The sequence below is a fragment of the Phoca vitulina genome, unplaced genomic scaffold (assembly GCF_004348235.1).
Source record: "Phoca vitulina isolate PV1807 unplaced genomic scaffold, GSC_HSeal_1.0 scaffold72, whole genome shotgun sequence".
NCBI lineage: Eukaryota > Metazoa > Chordata > Mammalia > Carnivora > Phocidae > Phoca > Phoca vitulina.
Window position 1 is genome coordinate 6,763,372 of NW_022589775.1, and position 21,285 is coordinate 6,784,656.

At 42.7% G+C, this 21,285-nt stretch overlaps 3 protein-coding genes across 4 annotated transcripts in view; 1 reads left to right on the forward strand and 2 right to left on the reverse strand.

Annotated features, from left to right (window-relative positions):
• Positions 1-7,415, reverse strand: part of LOC116624984 — a 30,161-nt gene extending 22,746 nt beyond the window's left edge. The window contains exon 1 of the mRNA XM_032393273.1: positions 7,265-7,415. Coding sequence (XP_032249164.1) covers positions 7,265-7,293 — 29 coding nt within the window. The 5' untranslated portion in view covers positions 7,294-7,415. The remainder of the gene's footprint in view (positions 1-7,264) is intronic.
• A 98-nt stretch (positions 7,416-7,513) lies between these two features.
• On the forward strand, positions 7,514-16,079 carry SOD1 (superoxide dismutase 1). The gene is made up of 5 exons (XM_032393272.1): positions 7,514-7,722; positions 11,848-11,941; positions 13,613-13,682; positions 14,507-14,624; positions 15,693-16,079. Exons 1-5 carry the CDS (start codon positions 7,651-7,653, stop codon positions 15,798-15,800), a joined length of 462 nt encoding a protein of 153 aa, XP_032249163.1. The 5' UTR covers positions 7,514-7,650; the 3' UTR covers positions 15,801-16,079.
• Positions 16,080-16,177: 98 nt separating this feature from the next.
• SCAF4 (SR-related CTD associated factor 4) overlaps positions 16,178-21,285 on the reverse strand; it is a 59,881-nt gene continuing 54,773 nt past the window's right edge. For both annotated transcript variants that reach the window (XM_032393269.1, XM_032393268.1), the window contains exon 20: positions 16,178-19,675. In XM_032393269.1, coding sequence (XP_032249160.1) covers positions 18,747-19,675 — 929 coding nt within the window. In that variant the 3' untranslated portion in view covers positions 16,178-18,746. The remainder of the gene's footprint in view (positions 19,676-21,285) is intronic.

Below are 21,285 nucleotides of genomic sequence, written 5' to 3' on the forward strand. Positions count from 1 at the left end.
AAATAGCAAAATGGCAAATGTAAATCCATACATATTATGAATTACATTAAATGTGAATGGCCTAAATATCCCAATCAAAGAGTAGAGATATTCAGATCGGATACAAAAAGCAAGATCCAAATATATGCTATATGCAAGAGACACACTTAGATTCAGAGACACAAATAGGCTGAAAGTAAAAAGATGAAAAAAGATATACCATGAAAACAGCAACCATAAGAAAGGTGAAGTGGCTTATGTGGATATTAGCTAAAATAGATGTAAAGATAAATATTACTAGAGACAAAGACAGATGTTTCATAGTGATAAAAGAGTCAATAGATCAGGAATCTACAAAACCCAATTTCCAAAAAAGGTCACATGGGGTTAGACTTCAAGTAACGAATTTTGGAGGGGTCACAATTCAAACCACAACAAATCCAAATGTCCAGCAATTTGTGAGTGGAAAAACAATTTGTGGTATATCCATATAATAAAATACTATTTAGACATAAAAAGGAATGATCTACTGATGCATGCTACAACATAGATTAAGCTCTAAAACATACTAAATGAAAGAAGCCAGATGCAAAGACTACATATTGTATGGTTCCATTTATAAGAAACATACAGAAAAGGCAAATTTATAGAGAAAAATGCAGATCAGTGGTTGCCAAGGGCTTGGAATAGGAGAAGGGATTAAGCAAAAACCAGCAGGAGGAAACTTAATCGGGTTGATGGAAATGTTCTAAAACTACATTTTGATAATGATGGCCAACTACATAAATATACTAAAAAAAAAAAATCACCAAAGTGTACACTTACAATGGGTGAATTTTTTTATAGTATTTAATTATATATTAATAAAGGTATTTCTTTTTCAAAAGTTTCTGGGGGTGGGCGCCTGGGTGGCTCAGTCGTTAAGTGTCTGCCTTCGGCTCAGGTCATGATCCCAGGGTCCTGGGATTGAGTCCCACATCGGGCTCCCTGCTCGGCAGGAAGACTGCTTCTCCCTCTCCCACTCCCCCTGCTTGTGTCCCTGCTCTCGCTATCTCTCACTCTGTCAAATAAATAAATAAAATCTTAAAAAAAAAAAAAAAAAAGTTTCTGGGGGTGGGGACCAGCAATCTGGGTTTTAATAAGCCTTCCAGCTAATTCTTATACTAAGGTATGCAAATCACTGCTCTAAAGAGACTGTTTAAACCAAATGAACTTGACATAACATCATTGGCCCATCCAAGTCTTACCTGATTCTTACCCATCCAAAGTGGCAGAGGTTCATGAAGACAATTACATCCCCTAGAGGGAATAAATAACTACATTTTCTTTACAAATCTGAATAGCATGTATGTTAAATTTGACATAGAGTCCAGACTTAGAAGTGACCCTGAGATTCAGACTCATATCCAAGTTGACAATTCAAGCTTGGCACTTCTAGGTCCCTCAGGCACCCCAGATGTACCCTTTCCTGAATGAGGCTCTTTATCCCTCTACTTGCTTTCCTTGGTAAATGGCACCACCATCCACCCGGTGGCCCAAGCCTGAAACAGGTGAACTACATTTGCCTTCCCCCTCCCTCATCCTGCACTTTAGATAGTCACTGAGGCTTGCATTCCATTTCCATTATCCCTCCCCCTTTCTTCCCAGTAATGGCCTTATGCCAGGACCTTATCATGACTCCCAAATGGACTCACTGCCTTCAGTTTCACCCCATCCCCTGTCAGTCCACACTCAAGATATTCTAGGGATCATTTTTTTTTAAGATTTTATTTATTTATTTATTTTAGAGAGAGAGAAAGGGCATGCTAGTTGGGTGGGAGGCGGAGCAGTGGGAGAGGGATAAGCAGACTCTGTGCAGAACCCACACAGTGCTTGATCCCATAGTCCTGAGATCATGACCTGAGCCGAAATCAAGAGTCCAACACTCAACCGACTGAGCCGCCCAGGCAGCCGCCCCCCCCGCCCCCGCCCAGGGATCATTCTTACACATGGACATACTGATACTGCTTCCTGCTAAAACTTCTTTGGTGCCTTCTCATCTTTATCAGTTAGAAACTGCTTTTGACTACATGTAACAGAAACCTGGTTATCCTTGTTTAACCAAATAAAGGTGCATTTTTCTCACGTGAAGTGCCAAGGTAAGTGGCATATTCCCAATGCAAACCATTGTTAGTTTCTTCTTTTTTTTTTTTAAGATTATTTATTTATTTATTTGTGAGAGAGTGCACATGGACGAGTGGAGGGGGTGGGGCAGAGGGAGAAGCAGACTCTCTGCTGAGCAGGGAGCCCGACTTGAAGGCAGTCAGGTAACTGAGCCACCCAGGCACCCCAAATCATTGTTAGTTTCTTATGTCTTACAGGAACATAATGTGCATTTATAGCTTATATATATACAATTTGAAGATTTGAATGTAATTGGGCCCAAGCCCAGTGTTTTCAAAAAAGCTCCTAGGTAGTTCTAATGTGCAGCCCAGGTACCTGTGATTTACAGCTGAGGTCTAGAGAGGATTATCCAGGAAGATACAGTGGGCCAGACTGAGCCAGAGCCCAGGCTGGAACTGCTAAAAATATAGCCTATGACAAAGGTTATTGACAAGATTATTAAATATACAGCTAACTTGCAATTACAGTTTGCAAACTTCTAATCGCAGACTGTTCACTCCTGCTTACTAGCGATCTACATTAATTTTTACACTTTTCACTTTCCAACTTTTAAGAATGCCTCAGATACGTCATGATTCTGTGATATAATCTTCCTACAGGGTTTATTGGTAATAGGTTTCAGTTTTGGGGATTAGTGACATCTGCATTTTAGTAGCTGCAGGCAGAACTAGCTAATGCCACTTCTTGTTTCTCCTTTGCTTCCTAATTGTTAGTGCATTTGTTTCTTAGCGTTTAAAAACCTCTCTTTGTACTTTGCTTCTTTTGAATTTTCCCTAACTCTGGCATTTTCCTACAAGTCACATAAAAATATGTCTTTTGGGGGGCGCTAGGTGGCTCAGTCAGTTGAGCACCTAACTCTTGATTTCTGCTCAGGTCATGATCTCAGGATGCTGAGATTGAGCCCCACGTCGGCTCCATGCTCAGCAGGGAGTCTGCTTGAGATGCTCTCTCTCCCTCTCCCTCTGCCCCTCCCTCCCTTTCTCTCTCTAAAATAAATAAATAAATAAATCTTAAAAAAATATGTCTTTCATAAGCAAAGGCCGTGTAATAATCCCTTTGTGATGTGTGATGTGAAGGAGATTAATAGAAAACTACATATTTACTGAGAATGATGAAGGTATAAAGGGAAAATTGCCTTGAGTCACAGAAATAAAAATGATTTAGGGGAAGAGAGAGAAGAGATAAAGGAGAAAAATAGAAAAACGAACCCTAGGAAAAGAAGAGGAGGAAGGGGAAAAGAAAAGAAATGTAAGACTGAACTTCTGGTCTACATCCTTCTCACTCACATCCTAACTAAGAGGTCCCCAAACACTGACTTTATATTCTCAGGAATGCCAGAAAGACACGCCGTAAGCTGCTCAGTCATCCACTCAGGCTGCAGTGATATCTGAGACATCTGTCCCTCCTCATCATTCCCTATAAAATCAAAGTCTCTCTGGATTACTCGTGCCCCATTCTGACTGTCAGATTCTGGCCACATTCTGGGCCTCAAGACAACCCAACCTACTTTTGGATTTTTTTGACTTCTTGGAGATAATGACTCTCAATAGGATTGGCCTGGTACAAAAGTGAACTTTTCAAAATTACCTGAGTACTCTGGTCACACTGCAGTTTGAAACACATGAACTCTGGGGCACAAAATTTTGGGGCAGGAGCACTCCAAAGCCACCACGGAATCTCAAGGTCAAAATGAATAGGCCTGCCCTAATATTTACTAGACTGGGGTAAGAGCAAAAATGGAGGCCCTCACACCATACACTAGATTATTTAAATGATATAAATCAAGATAACAGCCAGATAAAATATATCCTATCTTCTGGTTTAGCAAATATATCTTAATAAAGACCTGGAAGGCAGGTTCAAATATGGCATTCTTGGACTTCTTGAGTTCTATGGAGGAAGGTGGCGATAGAATGAGAGCCAGCCCCCCTGTCTTTCCTTCTTTCCCCACTGCAGGCTCCATGTCGCACTGAGGGGGCCTATGGTCAAACTTAGGTGTATACCCACGGTGGCACAGTCCATCTTTAGCCTGTGTAGGCCCTGGAAACAGACCGAGGATGCCAAGAAATTCCAATGTCTTAAGTATTCAGTGAATGTTCTAGAACAGCAGTTCTCAACTGGGGGCAATTTTGCCCCTCAGGGAATATTTGGCAATTTCTGGAGACATTTTGTTTGTCACAGCTTGAGGAGGGGGGTGTTAGGAGCATCTAGTGGATAGAGGCCAGGGATGCTACTAAACATCCTACAAGGTACAGGATGGCCACCACAAGTAGTTATCTGACCCAAAATGTTAACAGTGCCAAGACTGAGATATCCTGCTGTAGGTTGGACACAAATACCGTTCAAGATCACAAGATACCTTGGACATATTGTGGGTTTGGTTCCAGACCACCGCAATAAAGTAAATATTGCAATAAAGGAAGTTGGATGAAATTTTTGGTTTCCCAGTGCATGTAAAAGTTATGTTTACACACACAATAGTAAATGTGCAATAGCATTATGTCTAAAAAAATGTATATACCTTAATTTAAGAATATCTTATTGCTAAAAAATGCTAACCATCACCTGAGCTTTCAGCCAGTTCATAATCACTGATCACAGATCATCGTAACAAATATAATGGATAATAAAAAAGTTTGAAATATTGCAAGAATTACCAAAAACGTGACACAGAGACATGAAGTGAGCAAAGGCTGCTGGAAAAACGGTGCCAGTGGGTGCCTGGCTGGCTCAGTCAGTGGAGTGTGTGACTCTTGATATCAGGGTTGTGAGTTTGAGCCCCACATTGGGTATACAGATGATTTAAAAATAAAATCTTTGGGGGAAAAAAAGAAAGAAAAGAAAAATGGTGCCCACAGACTTGCTCAATCAGGGTTGCCACAAACCTTCAGTTCATAAAAAATACATCTGCAAAGTGCAATAAAGTGAAGCACAATAAAATGGGGTATGCCTGTATTTAAATTCCTTAATCCTGTTCTAGAAGGAGGGGTAAGATTCTGGGTGGGAATACCCTCTTGGCTCCACAGACTCTCCCTCATAGGATATCTGGCTTGGGGAGGGACAGAACAGAGCCTTCTAAAGTACGGGCCCAGGGCCAGGGACTCCATTGTGCAGGTGGGAGGGCAGTACTGGGAATGAATTTAGAGTACCCTCTGGGGTCCTCTAAACCTGTAGGAGACAAAGCCCTTCCACTGACCAAAACAGGGGGCTGTCCAGGCTTCATCTGAATATCTCAAAAGAGGACCAACTCCCTGTCCCAGGGCTGCTCTTTGTATCCAGGGGTTGGTCCCTGGGCTGATCCCCTGGCAAGCTCATATAATGAACTGACACCTGACTCTCTAACTTCCTGGAACCCAAAGAAAATTAGACCTTGGGCAAAGGCCATTTGGCTAGCATTTGCACATTTATGCAACTTACTAGCATACACCAATTATCTGGCGAATACTAGTAAGTACAAGCGGGAAAATTACAAATATGTGCACTTTCTAGAGGCTGATAAAAAATGTGGATTGTGTATGTTTGATAGAGGACGCCTTAGAATCCAAGGGTTTAAATAAGTAAATAGGATAAAGTGTAGCCCACATGCGGCTGAAGCAGCCCCTGTCCTTGTTTCACTCTGGCGTTGAATTAGGCCTCAGTATTTTGTCATCCTTACAACTGAATCCTCCTGAATGAGCATTAGAAGGAAATACAGATTGTGGTGAAGAGTTCTCAGGAAATGGGGAGGATTTAAAAATCCCACAAGGCAAACAGAACAGAAATCCCCAGCAGGCAGAGCTGTTCTCCTTTAGGTCTGTCCCTTCTTGGTCCCTGTCCCGGTCTCTTTGTTTCCACTTTTCTTTTCAGGACACTTTCCCCATCTCTTCTTTGGAGTCGAGTAGGTCCAGCTCTTGGCCCCAACTTGCCTGCTTCACTGGGCAAGAGAAACACCTGCAAGTCAGGTTCTCAAAGTGAGGTCGCAGGCCAGCAGCACCAGTGCTACCTGGGAACAAGTCAGGAATGCAAGTTCTGGGTTCCCATCCCAGACGCACCGAGTCAAACACAGCAACCTGCAGTTTAACAAGCCCTTTGGCTGAGTCTAATGCACACTTCCACGTGAAGGTAAACTCACCCCTTCCTCCAAAAACAGTTCAGCCACCTTTGTTGGCATTCCATCAGGCATGCCCTGTGGGGATGGAAGATGAAGACTCTACTCCCCTCCATACCCCCAGCCCCCATGGCTTATCAAATTATTCTCCCAACAGAAGTGTGTGTGTGGGGGGGGGTGGAGGGCGGGTAGGAGTCTCAAAGCCCTATCTGTGCGAACAAATTCATGGCCGTTGTGAAAAAAATTCTAAGAGAACTTAATAAAAGGTGCTACAGTCTCCTGTACATCTTTGTGGACATTTCAGAGCACACAGTGAGTATGTTTATCCTTAAAATACACAAAAATAGTTTGTACTGTTTGGTCATTTCATGTTTTTGAAATATCTCCCTTGGGGGAGCCTGGGTGGCTCAGATGGTTAAGCATCCGCCTTCAGCTCAGGTCCTGGCTCCCAGCTCAGCAGGGAGCCGGCTTCTCCCTCTGCCTCTGCCTCTGCCTCTCTCCCCTGCTCACGCTCTCTCTCTGTCTCTCTCTCTACAGTGAATAAATAAAATCTTTAAAAAGAAAAGAAAAGAAATAGCTCCCGAGAAGGCTAAGTAAGATTGCGCGTGTGGGGGTGTAACCTGTGTACCCACTCTGCCCTTCTCCCTGACTGTTGAGGCAGGAGAGCCCGACAACACCCGAGAGAGGTGCAGAAGTCAGTGTGCTGACGATTTGGTATTTTTACGGCTGTGGGCCTTGTCAAACAGGGAAAAGGTGACAAGAACACAGAATTCCGCGAACCAAACTGGTAACGCTGTGTGCTAAGGACTAAAAAAAAAACTGCAGGGAAGAAAAGGCGAGGGCAGGGATTGAGATGCGCCGACTCAACACACCCTCGGAAACCCAAAACACAAGAAGTGAAACGACAAAAAGCACCCAGCTCGACGCGTCCCAATTTAACAGATGAGCCAATTTCTAAGAAACAGATGAGACAACGTTCTTAAAACCAATGACATTTCCACACAAAGTGACTTAATAAAGGCGTGCCACGTATACCTCATTTTCCCAATTTCGCGTACTGTCATCTACGGGTTGGAAGGGAAAGGCCGGATTTTTCCACAATTCCATGTTTCTGGGCGTTTTAGAGCCGCGGGGCGGAGGGAGCCGGCGGCGTGGGACGCAAGGATCCCCACGCGGCCCCTTGGTCCCGCCCCCGGCCGGTCACTCCTGGCCACTCGCGTGCCGACGCCTCGTGGGGAGCGGGCTGAGCGCGCGGGCGGCGATTGGTTCCGGGCCAGGGTGGGCGGGGCGCGGAGCTCCGGCCTATAAGGGCGCGCGGCGCGACCACCTCGGTTTGCGTCGGCGTCTTCTGCGGTGTCCTCCGCTGTCTTCGGCGTCCTCGCGGCCTTCGGAAGCCGGACCGGAGCGCGGCCTCGCGAGTCATGGAGATGAAGGCCGTGTGCGTGCTGAAGGGCCAGGGCCCGGTGGAGGGCATCATCCACTTCGTGCAGAAGGCAAGGGCTGGGGCGGCGGCCGGAGGCCGGCGGCGAGGCCGTGCCCGCGCACCTGTGCCCCCGAGCGGCGGCCGGCCGGGCCTCGCGCCGCCCTCGTCACGCCCCCGCCGCGTCGGGTCTGCGGGTTCGCGCCGCCCGAGGCCTCTGCCCCGCGGCGGTGCGGCGGCCGAATGCTGAGTCACCGGGCGGGCCCGGCGGGGGCGGCGGTGCGTGGCGAGGCCTGGGCGCGGGTGCAGGGAAGGAGCAGCGGCCGACCTTGGGGGGGTTGCTCGGAGCGCGGGCCCGGGAAGGAGGGCGGAGGCCGCCTGGCCCGAGGGCCTGGGCCGCCTCCGTGGCGTCTGTAGGCCGGGGCGGAGACGTGACGTATTTGAAGAGGCTGTGGCCCTTCCCTTCGGGGTCGTTTTCTGGGTTCTGAGGCTCCTGCGGACTCGAGTTGCGCAGTCCCGGGCCTGGCCCGCCCTTGGGGGCGGGGACGGGGGCGGGGAGTGCGGCAGGGCCACCTGGGCACAGTCGCATCCGTTAGCGCATTTTGGGGCTTCCTTTCCGCTCAGGGGTCTGCAGCTTGCAGCCTGTGGGCACAGCCGGTCCCGGGGAGGGTGTTGTACAGGCCCGGAGCTAAGAGGGTGGCTGGTACTTGGTTAGTTCCAAGGGTCCTGAAAAACAAGCATCATGTGACTGTCGAGGCAGAAATGAAAGCATTGAGTCCCTGAAGTAGTAATTAGTAAAAGCTTAATGTGCACACACACCGGAAGATAGTCGTGAACCGGGAGCACTCAGACCAAACCATGGAATGAGGATGAGGGGTATATTGTCATAAAGCGGCTTACATAGTGAGAAGGCAGGGACTGTTTATTTTTCACAGAGATGGGTCATGATAGTTTTCTTAAATGGTGAGAAATTGGTTAGTGGTTACCACATACCGGCCTAGGGATTCAAGCAGTTTTAGCTTTTGCTTAGGATTTCCAGAAGCATAAATAAGAAATGACCGGGGTCAAGTTAGTCTTGCAAAATAAGCCAATTAAGCTATGCTTGTATGACTAAATTCGTTTTGTCTGATCGGGGAATTTTCAAGGCTGGTTTCCATTTGTTTTTGACTTTAACAGGACAGAGACCTTATGTGGCCCCTTACAGAAAAGTTTGCTGACCCTTGCTGTAGGTCATGGTCAGGCTGTGAAGGCGGAGAAGATGGCCTTGGACAAAGCTCCTTTTCCACCTCCGGAGAGCTAATCGACTCCCTTGTTGGTTGTTTTCCAAACCCGTGATTTTTTTTTTTTTTTTTTTTTTTTAACCCCTGGGGGCACAGTAGGCCCATTTGGGGAGCTTTTAAAAAAATGTTGATTCCAGAGCCCAGCTCCAGATCAGTTGTATCAAAATCTGTCAGGGTGCAGTCTGACCATTGCTGTTTTTAAAGTTTCCACAGTAGTACTAGTTTGCACCAAGAATTGAGAACTGCTGGCAGAGGGTAGTGGATGGGGTTTGGGAGTTGGAAGTCAGATGTGGAGAGTTTCACTTAACTCTGTTGTTGGGGCATTCATCTCTGTAAAGTGGTTTTGAAATTGCTCTACCAATAGGCCCATTGCTGAAATGGTCAAAAAATAAACTATACAGAAGTACTCAATAATATTGCAAAACATGGGGCGCCTGGGTGGCTCAGTCGGTTAAGCGGCTGCCTTCAGCTCAGGTCATGATCCCAGGGTCCTGGGATCGAGCCCCGCATCGCGCTCCCTGCTCGGCGGAGAGCCTGCTTCTCCCTCTCCCTCTGCCTGCCTCTCTGCCTACTTGTGCTCTCTATCTCTCTGTCAAATAAAATCTTAAAAAAAAAAAAAAATACTGCAAAACACATGTTTTACAAGGAAGGCGCTTGTGATAAGACTGTCCCCGAAATCTTAGGTTAGGAACTGATGGAAAATTGTTGTTGTACTTGCCTTGATAATCATAACAATATTTAATATACGAATGAGATTTAATCTTTTAAAGTGGCTTACAGAAATGTGAGAGGACATGAAAAGTAATCTTTGAAATTTATGCGAGGGAGCTTAATTTTTTCCTTTAAGTGGTTTCCAAATTTTCTGGAAAAGGCTTTGTCATTTGACTAAATTTTGCTGTTTTCAGTTGCCAGACTTTGTTTTGCTCCTCTTCTTTCCTTATGTAATTTCGCCAGTATTAGAGAATCTAAGAAGCCTCTGAGGGATACCTTCCCTCTGGCCATGGAGAAATGGCTTGGGTGTTACCTTCAGAAGCCAAGCTGTGAATCCATACATAATTGAGTTTTTCTACCTTCCCTGAGTTGCGGGTGTGGCTCCGTCTTTTAAGTTCCAAACTTCATTTTGGTGGTGCTGTTTGTACCTGATAAAAGATCCTTGTGTAGTTAAGCATTATAGCTCTACGGCTATGCAGGAATGTTAAATTGGAAATAAACTGTATTTGTTTGGCCTAGAGTGTTAAAATTTTGGATTAATTTCCAATTTTTAAAAATCAAATTTTCACCTGTGAGTCCAAATTACTAGCTTTTCTTGAAAAATTTGGAGATCTGCCCACACTGAGCCCTCATTAGCTCAGGGCAGCACCCTGCAGGACTGAGTTTATATTCCTTTTTGCTTCCCTGACCTGTTTCAGTCAGAATAACAGCCTGGCCCCTATAGGGTTGTACCCAGGCAGCTTACTGTTGAAATGCTCATATGTGCTCTGTGCATTACCCATTACCCATTAATGGAGGCTTGGAAGAACCTGCCCTTTTGTCTCTATGCTGTTGATAACACAGTGCGTTTTGGGGAGAAACATTCATGTTTTAGTTTTTCCAGAATTTAAGCTTAGAAGAATCCTAGTCTCTTCTCAAAAAGAAAAGCAAAGAAGGGGGCAGGAGTTGACATACTACTTCCTTTGAGCAGTGGTATTTATCCAATGGAAAGTCAAATATTCAAGACTAACACCTCTTTAACTGTTGGCCCTGGCTGTTAAAAAACCTAGCTAAAGGGCGCCTGGGTGGCTCAGTTGGTTAAGTGACTGCCTTCGGCTCAGGTCATGATCCTGGAGTCCCTGGATCGAGTCCCGCATCGGGCTCGCTGCGCAGCGGGGAGTCTGCTTCTCCCTCTGACCCTAACCCCTCTCATGTGCTCTCTCTCATTCTCTCTCTCTCAAATAAATAAATAAAATCTTAAAAAAAAAACTAGCTAAAAACAGAGACACCATCATGTGTATAACTGTGTGGTATGGATGCTGTGTGCATTTTATTTTTGTTCCTAAGATCTCTTAGCTGTAAAAGTTAACTTCTTTTATTTCTGTATGCACCCTGCAGCACTATTACCTATTACCATTGCCTGCATGGCGATACCTGTGTGTTTTTCTGCTGTAGTGTTTTTATTGCCCTTTCTTTTTGGTCTCGAGTGGAAAGGTTATCTAGGTTTGAGGGCCTAAAATGACTTTGGAAAACAATACTGTTGCTTAGACCAGAATCAGTCACCCAGGGAAAGTGGGATAGAATATTTTCTGGCTATTAATAAAAAATATCTATGCTGGAGACTGATAAATACCCCCCTAGTGGGTGAGTGGAGAACAGGGATCCTACGGCAACTAGTTGGACATTTCCAAGGTGTCTTTTTCTTTTCTTATTTTGAGGGCAAATCTGTATGTTTGCTCGGAAGAATGTCTGCATGAAGAAAACGAGGTGCTATGATGTGCTACCATTTGTGTTAAAAAGTTTGATATATACTCATATATTCAGCAGGTGCAAATATAATGTATTCAAAAGCATTTACAAAATAAAGAACTTATTCTTGTTACATATCCATTGTAAGGGAGTCAAGCCTACAAAGTCTATAAATCCACCATTTTTGTGCTCACTCGCCCCTCTGCTAGGTGCGTTTTCTGTGCTATTAATTGTGATACCTGCTGCATGGCTCCTGTGCTCTGTTAGAACAAGGTCACATCCCCCTTGTGTTGGTCCCCAGCCTAGAACAGTTAAATAGCTTGCTAGAAAGTGGTAGGCCTGGGATTTGGACACAGATCTTTCGACTCCCACGTCCATGTTCCTTCCATTTTCCTGTGATTGGTAAAGGTAATTCAACTGTTTTCTTTGTTCAGAAGCACTTGCTCTCTCAAACTTTTTGCACTTTTCTTTGACTAAAGGGAAATGGGCCTGTTGTGGTGTCAGGAACCATTACAGGATTGACCGAAGGCGAGCATGGATTCCACGTCCATCAGTTTGGAGATAATACCCAAGGTGAGTATTGTGTTGGTCTAGTGACTCCTACTTGTTTCAGCTAGTAAGATAAATAGGACAGGGTAGAGCTACCCCTAAACATTAAAAACCCTCAACATGCAGGAAAAAAAATAAAGTCAGTAGGATTACTAAGGTTAACCTTAGGGAAATGAGCCAAAAAACTGGTTTGTGACTCTTAAGTGTGGAAAGGAGGGGAAGAAGTTGATGTTTTTTTGTGGGTTTTTTTTTTTTAAGATTTTATTTATTTGACAGAGAGACACGGCGAGAGAGGGAACACAAGCAGGGGGAGTGGGAGAGGGAGAAGCAGGCTTCCCGCTAAGCAGGGAGCCCAATGCAGGGCTCGGTCCCAGGACTCCGGGATCATGACCTGAGCTGAAGGCAGATGCTTAATGACTGAGCCACCCCGGCGCCCCGAAGTTGATGTTTTTTAAACATGTTTATACCTTGATTATAAAAAGAGTTTCAAGTATTTTTTAAGAAAACAATAAAAAACAAAAAATTAACCTACTTTCTTACCTTCCATAGTAATCTCAGGTGTTTGTGAGCTGGGGTTGAGGGTGGATGCATCAAGCACAGGGTCTGCATTTATTTGCATTACTCTGTAAGAATAGCTCCATCCCTCCAACACAAGAGCCTTAGTGGCACAGAAGGTAAAATCTGAAAAAAGAATGTAAACTATTGGTGCTTTTGATTGAGTTTCATTTTCTCAGTTTCGGATTAGAAGCAAGTTAACAAAAGCTTATGGGTTAAATGTATTTAGTCATCTTTTAATATATTCGAGTAACCTGAACTCAGTGTTTACTTTTTATGATGAGAACCTGATTCATTCGTCTTGCTGGATTTTTTTTTTATGTTCTGTAATTTGGTTCCTATAAAAATTGTGATTTAATGACCAGCTTTGATCCATTTTGCCAATTGAAATTCCTCAGGTTGCTCTTTTTTTACTGCCTCTGCTTTGGGAGGCATTTGCCCTGTGTCTTTGATTTACTGTGCTACTTCCCTTAACCTGTGTGTCTTCTCCCCGGGGAAGCTGGGTTGAAGCTGTAAACAATGGAAACTCTCTGTCACCTGCTGAGTGAAGAAAGCCTGTCACTAAAGAACCTCCTGCACTGTGGTGGTGGTTCTGTGAGAATGGCTTTCCCTGAAGCACAGGAGCGCCATTTTTCCAGAATATATTCTGAATGCCGCCCCTTGGAATTCTGTGAGGCAACAGCCTTGGCTCATAGATAGAAGGTGCCATTTATATTCTGCTTGTACCGAGTAAAGGCCACCAACAGTAGTTGCTGGTAGTATGTTGCTGGGGAGGTAAGTTTCTTGTAGTTAAGGTTCTCTGCCTTATAAACCAGGATCATAATCATGGGATTTTAATAATAGAAGAACCATGAAGATCAAGTCCTGGCCCTCTTATTTTACAGGGCAGTGAAGAAGCCAAAGCCCAGAGAAGGGTATTACCTTTACTGGTGTTACACACTAGTTAGAATTTGTTTCTACTGCTTGCCTATTTTGTTTATACTAAGATGTTGCTTCCTGTTTTTATGAACCTAGAAGTCATGATGGTACGTCAGTATTTTCTGTATTTGAGGTTTTAGCAATGACCAGTTTCTTTTTACAATTTATTTTGAAATTCTGATTCATAATTTGGCTACCTTTGTTTTTGTTTTTGGCAAATAGGCTGTACCAGTGCAGGTCCTCACTTTAATCCTCTATCCAAAAAACACGGTGGGCCAAAAGATCAAGAGAGGTGAGTGACAAAGCGCTTTAACGGTTACTAAAATTATGGCGATGGCTTGTTGGGGTCAGTATGGGTATACTACTTGCAGATTGCATGCTGATGGAACTGTGAGTAGGCCTCCCCACCTCTGCTCTTGAATTTGTTGCCCCCCCCCCAGTAACCCCTTGGCCCCAGGTGCTAGAGCGGCTTACTCTCTGGCCTGAGGAATTGACAAATGGGGACAATTAAGACGATTTGGTTTTGTAGCATTTATTGAATATAGAACTAATACAAGTGCCAAAGGGAACTAATACAGGAAATGTCATGAATAACAAACGGTACTGTCAACCACTAGCAACATAAACCATCATTGTGAAACACAGGAAGCCTTGTAGATAAAAATTTGATATTGAAAATTCAGTGAGTTCATTTGTGTGTTTCCTGAGAGCCTTTCAGGAAAATATTAAATTTAAGGACAGGGATTAACTTATTTTAATAACAGAGGCCTGGCACATAGCATTCTTAGCCATGCCAAGTATTAACAGGTTTAACTCAGTAATTCCGAGTTTACCCTTTGGTACTTTACCTCTGACATAAGAGATGTGCCCCCATCCCACGATTCTTCCCAGAGCATTACTTTGTAGATTTTGTTTTGTTTGAAGAGCAATGTGTCTAGAATGTCAAGTCGTTTCTAGTTGTGTGTGTATGTTCCAAAATTCTGTCAATCTGGAAGAGTGGGTCCTGATACATTCCATATCCACCTTAGTGTCCACCCTTACGTATCTGACTCACCAACTAGCCTGATGTTAAATGGAAGTCAGTCCTAATTCCTGATGCTTTTTCAAAACTGTTAGGCATGTTGGAGACCTGGGCAATGTGACTGCTGGCAAGGATGGTGTGGCCACCGTGTCCTTGGAAGATTATCTGATCACACTCTCAGGAGACCATTCCATCATTGGCCGCACAATGGTGGTGAGTTTTCATATGCTAGGATATGCGTACCATTTCTTCTCATACACAGACATGTATCTTTTCACGAGTTCATGATTATTAATCCTGGTTTCTAAGGATCCACGTACATTGTACCTTTAGTTCAGATTAGGAAAAGCAATTACTTTATATGATGATTATAGTGAAGATGAATTAATGATGTAGGTGGTTATGACACTCTTCTGTGGAACTGTGGTCGTTAAGTAGGTTACATTTGGTCATATTAGATGTGTACTGTGGAAACAGCAGTAGTCTTTGTCTAGTTTTAAAATGGCCAGATTTTCCTGCCACAATTGAGTGTCCCCCTTGTAGTTAAACAGAACATTTTGTTAAGTCTAAAATCTGAGACGGACCTCAGCGTTAGTATTTATTCATGTTTGCAGGTCACCATCACTGTTTAACGTGTGGGAAGCGGTTGCCCTGAGTTACCCACGGGAGCTGCATCTGGTTCTCGCAGACACCAAGTAGCGCAGGCTCTGTGTTGCCTGCCCCAGAGGACAGTTAACGTTCTGTAGTCCTTTCCTTCCAGGTGACCCTAGAGTTTTCTTCAGCTATAGTTGCGAAGCAGAAAAATCATTGATCAATGTTTGAGGAGCCAAATCTAAAACACTATTAAATAGTTGAAGATACTTCTTATTTACAGACTCATAGTTCATGAGGCACATTTTGAGTTTCTTTAGAAATTCACTTTCATTCCCCCCCCCCCTTTTTTTCCCCAAAGTGTTTATTATAAAAGAAGGCTATTACTCAGGCTACTAAAATTTCTCTCAGAGGATTCAAACTGGCACATGGCAGCCTGTAACTTAGTATTTTGTTTAGATAGCAGCACTTACCTAGTGTTTACACGAACTTAGTCTGTATTATGAAGAAAAAGCTTTGAGTAGCAGTTTCTATTGTTTAGCACTAGATCAAATATTAGCATATTTCCTTGCTAGGATTATCTTAACGTGATCTTTTCTAATATTAAGTGGTTCTTAAGTCTTTTGGGTATTGTTGGGAATAGGTGGTAATTTGACAGTGCTATGTTAATGTTCTTAAAACTTTTTAAAGGTCCACGAGAAACGAGATGACTTGGGCAAAGGTGGCAATGAAGAAAGTACACAGACGGGAAACGCCGGGAGTCGTTTGGCTTGTGGTGTCATTGGGATCGCCAAGTAAATATTCCCTAGGATGTGATCTGAGTCCTAGTAGCTCCTGTGTTATCTTGCTAGTTGTAGAAATTTAACTTGATAAACATTAAACACTGTAACCTTAAAAGTGTAATTTGTGTGACTTTTTAATTGCTTTAAGTACCTGTAATGAGAATTGATTTATGATCACTTGGAAGATTTGTATAATTTTATAAAACTCCTATTCAGTTAAAATGTCTGTTTCAACGATCTCTGTATTTTGCCAGGCTTAATAATCATATATGGGTATTAAACTTAATTGTCTGAATTTCTTCAATTCTCATTCAAGCCCGCAATAAATACACTATATGGCACTGAATTTTGAACCTATTAAAGTATCCAAATTGAAACTCTAAATTAGCTCTTGATACTCATACATAGAGCTTGAATGGAACGGATTTAGTAATATGTTGACAGATACTACCTGTTTCATAGAGGTCGCTTTTCGGAGTGTTTTAAATGAGATAAGATGTTTAAATTTTTAGCAGCTGGTCTTTTAGCTAACACTAATAACCTCAACTGGAATCTTGGTTGGACAGATCTCGTTTGTCAGTTTCAGGGAAATTAAGGTGGTTTCCCCGATTAGCTACTTAGCATTTTGATTCAAAAAGTACTTGTTTATTTTAAAAAGAAGACGTTATGGTTTGAGAGAACCCTTTGATAAATTGTGAACAGCAAGTTATAGTCTCAGCTAAGAGTAAATTTACCTACCTGCCAAAATGGCACATATTCCACGTTTTATACACCTCTGAACATTTAGTTTTAAGTAGAGATTGGCACAATCTGCTTCCAAGTTAGCCATTGAAAGAAAGATACCATAGCATTTTAAGATGGGACCAAGGAAATGTTTGAATGTGGGTTATGTCTCTTTAAGAATTTACACATCCAATTAGTAAATTTAAGTCGTTCTCTTACTGTAAATACTTAATTATGTACCTATGAGAAACTGCTTTTAAATGAAATGTTAACCTAATTCAGGTTTGACTCTGGATTACAGTTTTAACTGAAAATTGTAGAATATTTCTGAGAAATCAGAAATAAGCTACAATTCTGATTGATCATAAATATATGATATACTTTTATCAAATGTGTAGGATACTGGTTAGGAGAGGAAAAGCCAGCGTGGAAAAGGACAATTTGTAGTGTTCTCAAAGTTTTAAAATTGGTGAAAAAAGAACAACATGCTCAGAAGAAGTGGTTAAAATCACTGTCAGAATTTAAAAACAGTAACAGATTTCACTAATGTACAGTTTGGTGTACATATGTGGGATAAGACTCACATATAGGGCCTCACTTGTGAGCCTCAAATGTAATCACTACCACTTAGTACTGGGGGGGGGGTTGTCATGTGCAAATAGGATGGTTCCAATACCTTACAATTGGATATACAGGTTTTAAGTCCTTGAAATCTGAACACTAATCAGATGTATATTTCTTTCCAGAAGCAGTTTCAGTTAGGACTTTTAAACCTCTCAGGTGGGCCAACATCAAACGAAGGACAAGTTTTATAATTCAAGTGCAGATATCAACTTGGATTTTCTCTCATTTTCTAAAGCCAGGAACACAAGAACATTGTCCTAGATACATTCTCCCCATCAAAACAAAGGTCTTGCTGCAGAGTACTATTTAAAAGCCAAAGTAATAAAGTAGCTTCACCTGGGGATGAGGGCAAAGAAAAAGTAACCTGCACAGCACCCTAAAACTATGACAGTTTAAAAAGGTAATTTAAGAAAAAAAAAGCTTCAACAAGGCCATAAATACTTGTACTGTGTAACGACAGGTCTTTTCCTTGGCACTGGGGAAAGCAGTTTTATGGAACTGCTTTTCTGTACTATTTTAGATACAGGTTTGATTTGGCTTTGGACGTCTTCAAGTAATAGTTCTTGGATAACCTACATCTATTTTTCCTAGTTAACCCGACAATTTAAACAAAGAAAATACTTTATATGTTCTTATATGTGACAAAAAGTTCAGTCTACCTCTGCCCAGCAGGGGAGTTTAAAAAATGTTAAAGAAAGGCAACAGTCAAGGCTTGTAAGGAAACAATAGGTTGCATTTAAGTCCTTAAACATATAAAATAAGACAAAAAGCTTTTAGGTTGCAAATGTTGTTAACCTTGATTTCTTTCACCCTTCTGAAAAATTTAATGGGATGTTAAGAAAACACTCAAACTTATTTCTAGTAAGTAATACCCAGGCAATCAGATAATTCTATAGTACAGTCGGGTACTTTGGGATCCAGTTTTTCCCCCAGCAAAATTTCTCTTTACAAATTAATTAGGGCAACATTTACCACAAATCCAATGGCAAAAAAGAAAACCGTGATTGAACTGCAAACTAACAAGTTTTTCGATTAACATTAAAACAACTAACCTTTACACCTTATGATTGAAATGCTAAAATTCAAAAGTATTACAAATGAAAGTGTTTGAGAATAACTACATAAAGATGTCTATTTCCATCAAATAAACAAGTCTAATTTAGACTCCAGTACAGTATTAACAGCTCAAACTTTGATGGTGAACAATCCTTTTCCACCTTAATGCAGTGTAGGAAGAATAGCACACATTAAAGTTTGTTATGAAAATAGAGTTTATTAAAAACATCCCTATTGTTTTGAGGAGCTTTCACCGTTACCTTGTCTTAAATTAAAAAAAAAAAAAATAGAGAGCACTTCTAATTACGATTTGTAAACTTTTTAAAGTCAAAACTTTTAAAAAGTTACAGCAAAAAGGGTAATATTTATTCATATTTTCAGTATTTTTTGTTATTTTGTGGCTATTTTTAAATAGAAGGGAAGCAATCAAATTGCTTCCAGTACCCCGCCAACTACTGCGGGGCTGTGATATAGCAGGAGCAAGTATAATACAGCATCTGTACACCTCGAGCTCTACACTCCAGAAGTGTCACTGTCACATTTTGACAAATTCCAGTCTCTAACGAGGAGCCTCTGCTGCTGAGCCAGAATCCTTTTCGGGTTCAACGGATGAGGTAGCCTCAGCAGGTAACTCTTCAGAAGATTTTACAACTGCAGACTCAGACTCCCCCTTATCAAGTTCTGAAACAGTGTCTACATTTCCCACTTGGCTAATGGGAGGTTCAACGGTTTTGTTACCACCTGCCCTGTCTGTGACCTCAGGCTTCTCCTTTCCTCGGTTTTCTTCCTTCTCTCTACGAGACTCTCTATCTCTCGAATCTCTCTCTCTGTCTCGATGCCCACTAGAGCGTCTATTCCTCTCTTCCAAGTCTCTGTGCCTGTCCCGGTCAGGGCTCCTTCTTCCCCACTCTCTCCTTTCACGATTACTATTCTCTCTATCATCATTACGGTTCCCATACCGTTCCCGGTCATTTTCCACCCTATTTCCAAAAGATCTTCTTCCAAACCTCTCTTGGTCTCTACCTGAATTGAACTGCTGCCTGTTATCATTTCTAAACGGCTGTGGCGGCGGCTGTGCGGACGGCGGCGGCTGGGCGGGCGGCGGCTGCTGCTGCGGCTGCGGCTGGGGCGGCGGCGGCGGCTGGGCGGGTTGCTGCCTGCCGTCTCTGTCCTCGGGGCCCCCTGGGCCTGGCCCTGGGCCCCCAAGCCCTGGCATTCCGCCCGGCCTAACAAAGGGGCCATGCGGTGGAAAGGGGCCTTTCATTCCATGAGGTGGAGGCATTCCAAAGCCCCCCGGTCCTGGAGGGGGGCCTCTATGCATCATATGCGGCGGCATGGGGCGAGGTGGCATCAGAGGAAACCGCTGTAAGTGAGGTGGAGGCATTCCTGGAGGGCGCTGAAGTGGGATCAGGCCAGGGCGGGCACCAAGAAGACCAGTGGATGGTGCCTGGAGCCCAATCACAGGACCAGGTGCAACTCCTTGGGTACCTAAGAGAAAGTAAAAAAAAAAAAAAAAGGATGTAAAGGAACAGAGAAGATGGCATTCTGTTCTCACCTGTTTCCTGTGGAGCCGGAATCAAAATGAAGTTCAATCCAGAATCTTCCAATTTTGTGTTGTTTGCCAGTCTACCTGTGAGAGACTCAATGTGATGGCCCAGTAACAACCATGGCACAGTCTTACAGATACATACTATATATATATTCTATGAAGATATATGTCTATAGAATTAGTGTATGGATAATTAGTATCTAACATTGGTGGAGGTCAAAATAAGCTGGAAAAGGAAACTGCAACATACCAATTTTGGAAAGTCTCCTATAGCCTTCACCAGCAGCTCTTTGGTAAAATACTTAAAGTACTTAAAGCATTTGAGAGATACAATGGACTAGGCCTAATGAGAAAAGGCTGAACTATCTGAGCCAATTCTGAAAGCCAGCTCAGTGTACTCTTAGGAAATTTTACACTTTAAAGTCTTAATACTAGAAACAAATGGGGTCACTGACCCAGAAAATCCACTGAAGAGGGAGGTCTCTTTGATTCCATGTCGTTTAGATGCCTTACTATACAGTAAGCATCACTTGAACAGTAATGCTTATAAAATAAAGATTGATACACCAGTGGAGAGTTTATTTTTACAGGTTCTTTTTCAAAGCACAGCATAAGGTGTAACTTGCTAGGCCACAATGACGGAAGTATGTTCCAAGTTCAGCCATTCATCTTCTATTCATTCTTCCTAAGGCGGCAAGACGAAGTTGGTGCTGTTGACAGCAACAAGGACATACTGGTTTCATTTCCCATTTACATGAGAGTTTGCTCACACTTTGGTTTAAGTCATACAAATTCAATAATCCAGCATTTAAAATGATATGGCAAACAGTATGGATTTGTTTCTGCCGCTCACCACTCAAGTAACAGAAAGGCATCATCTCTCTCTCTGCAAATATCAGCATCACAAGCCAAATACAATGACCAATAGGAGTAAACTCATTACTGTAACATTGTAACTGTTAACACTGGAAAATATTCCAGATGTTGGAATATGTACTATTTACCCATGTACTGCAGAAAGGCCTCTGAGCAAGTTATGGGTTATGATTCTTGACCAAAAATGGTAAGAGAAATGCTTGCGTGACACTGATAAAAAAACCCAAGAGCAAACCCAATACTTTAATACTAAGTACTTCCCCCCACCCTAACATCAGCTTGAACCACTTCCTCCCACGTGCTTCAGCAAACATTTAACAAGTCCTGCTCGCTCCTAAATTTTTTGTATAAGAAATACGAAACGAAAGTCTAACTTCAGTTTCTGCTCCTCACAACATGTGGTCCAATACTGTTCTGTCAGACTTAAGGACTAAATAGAGTGGACCTGAAAATATAGGTACAGCAGTTTGTAACTTTTAACATGAAGACTCAACAGCCTTGGTATTTACTTACACACAACACCTTCCTTCAAATGCTTAAAAAGAAGTATGGTGAAATATAATCTCACTTAGGAATGACCTTGGACATGCGCCTCAGAAATGAGAATAACACCTGCCTCTTGTTGAGATTAAATGGGATAAAATACTAAGAGTGAGCTCAGAGCCTTGTCTAT

What these genes read in the sequence shown, in the direction of transcription:
- SOD1 (XM_032393272.1), top strand. Translation starts at nt 7,651, where the DNA reads ATGGAGATGAAGGCCGTGTGCGTGCTGAAGGGCCAGGGCCCGGTGGAG. An exon ending in GTTTGGAGATAATACCCAAG is followed by an intron (nt 11,942 to 13,612) that starts GTGAGTATTGTG and finishes TTTGGCAAATAG; the next exon opens with GCTGTACCAGTGCAGGTCCT. An exon ending in GGGCCAAAAGATCAAGAGAG is followed by an intron (nt 13,683 to 14,506) that starts GTGAGTGACAAA and finishes CAAAACTGTTAG; the next exon opens with GCATGTTGGAGACCTGGGCA.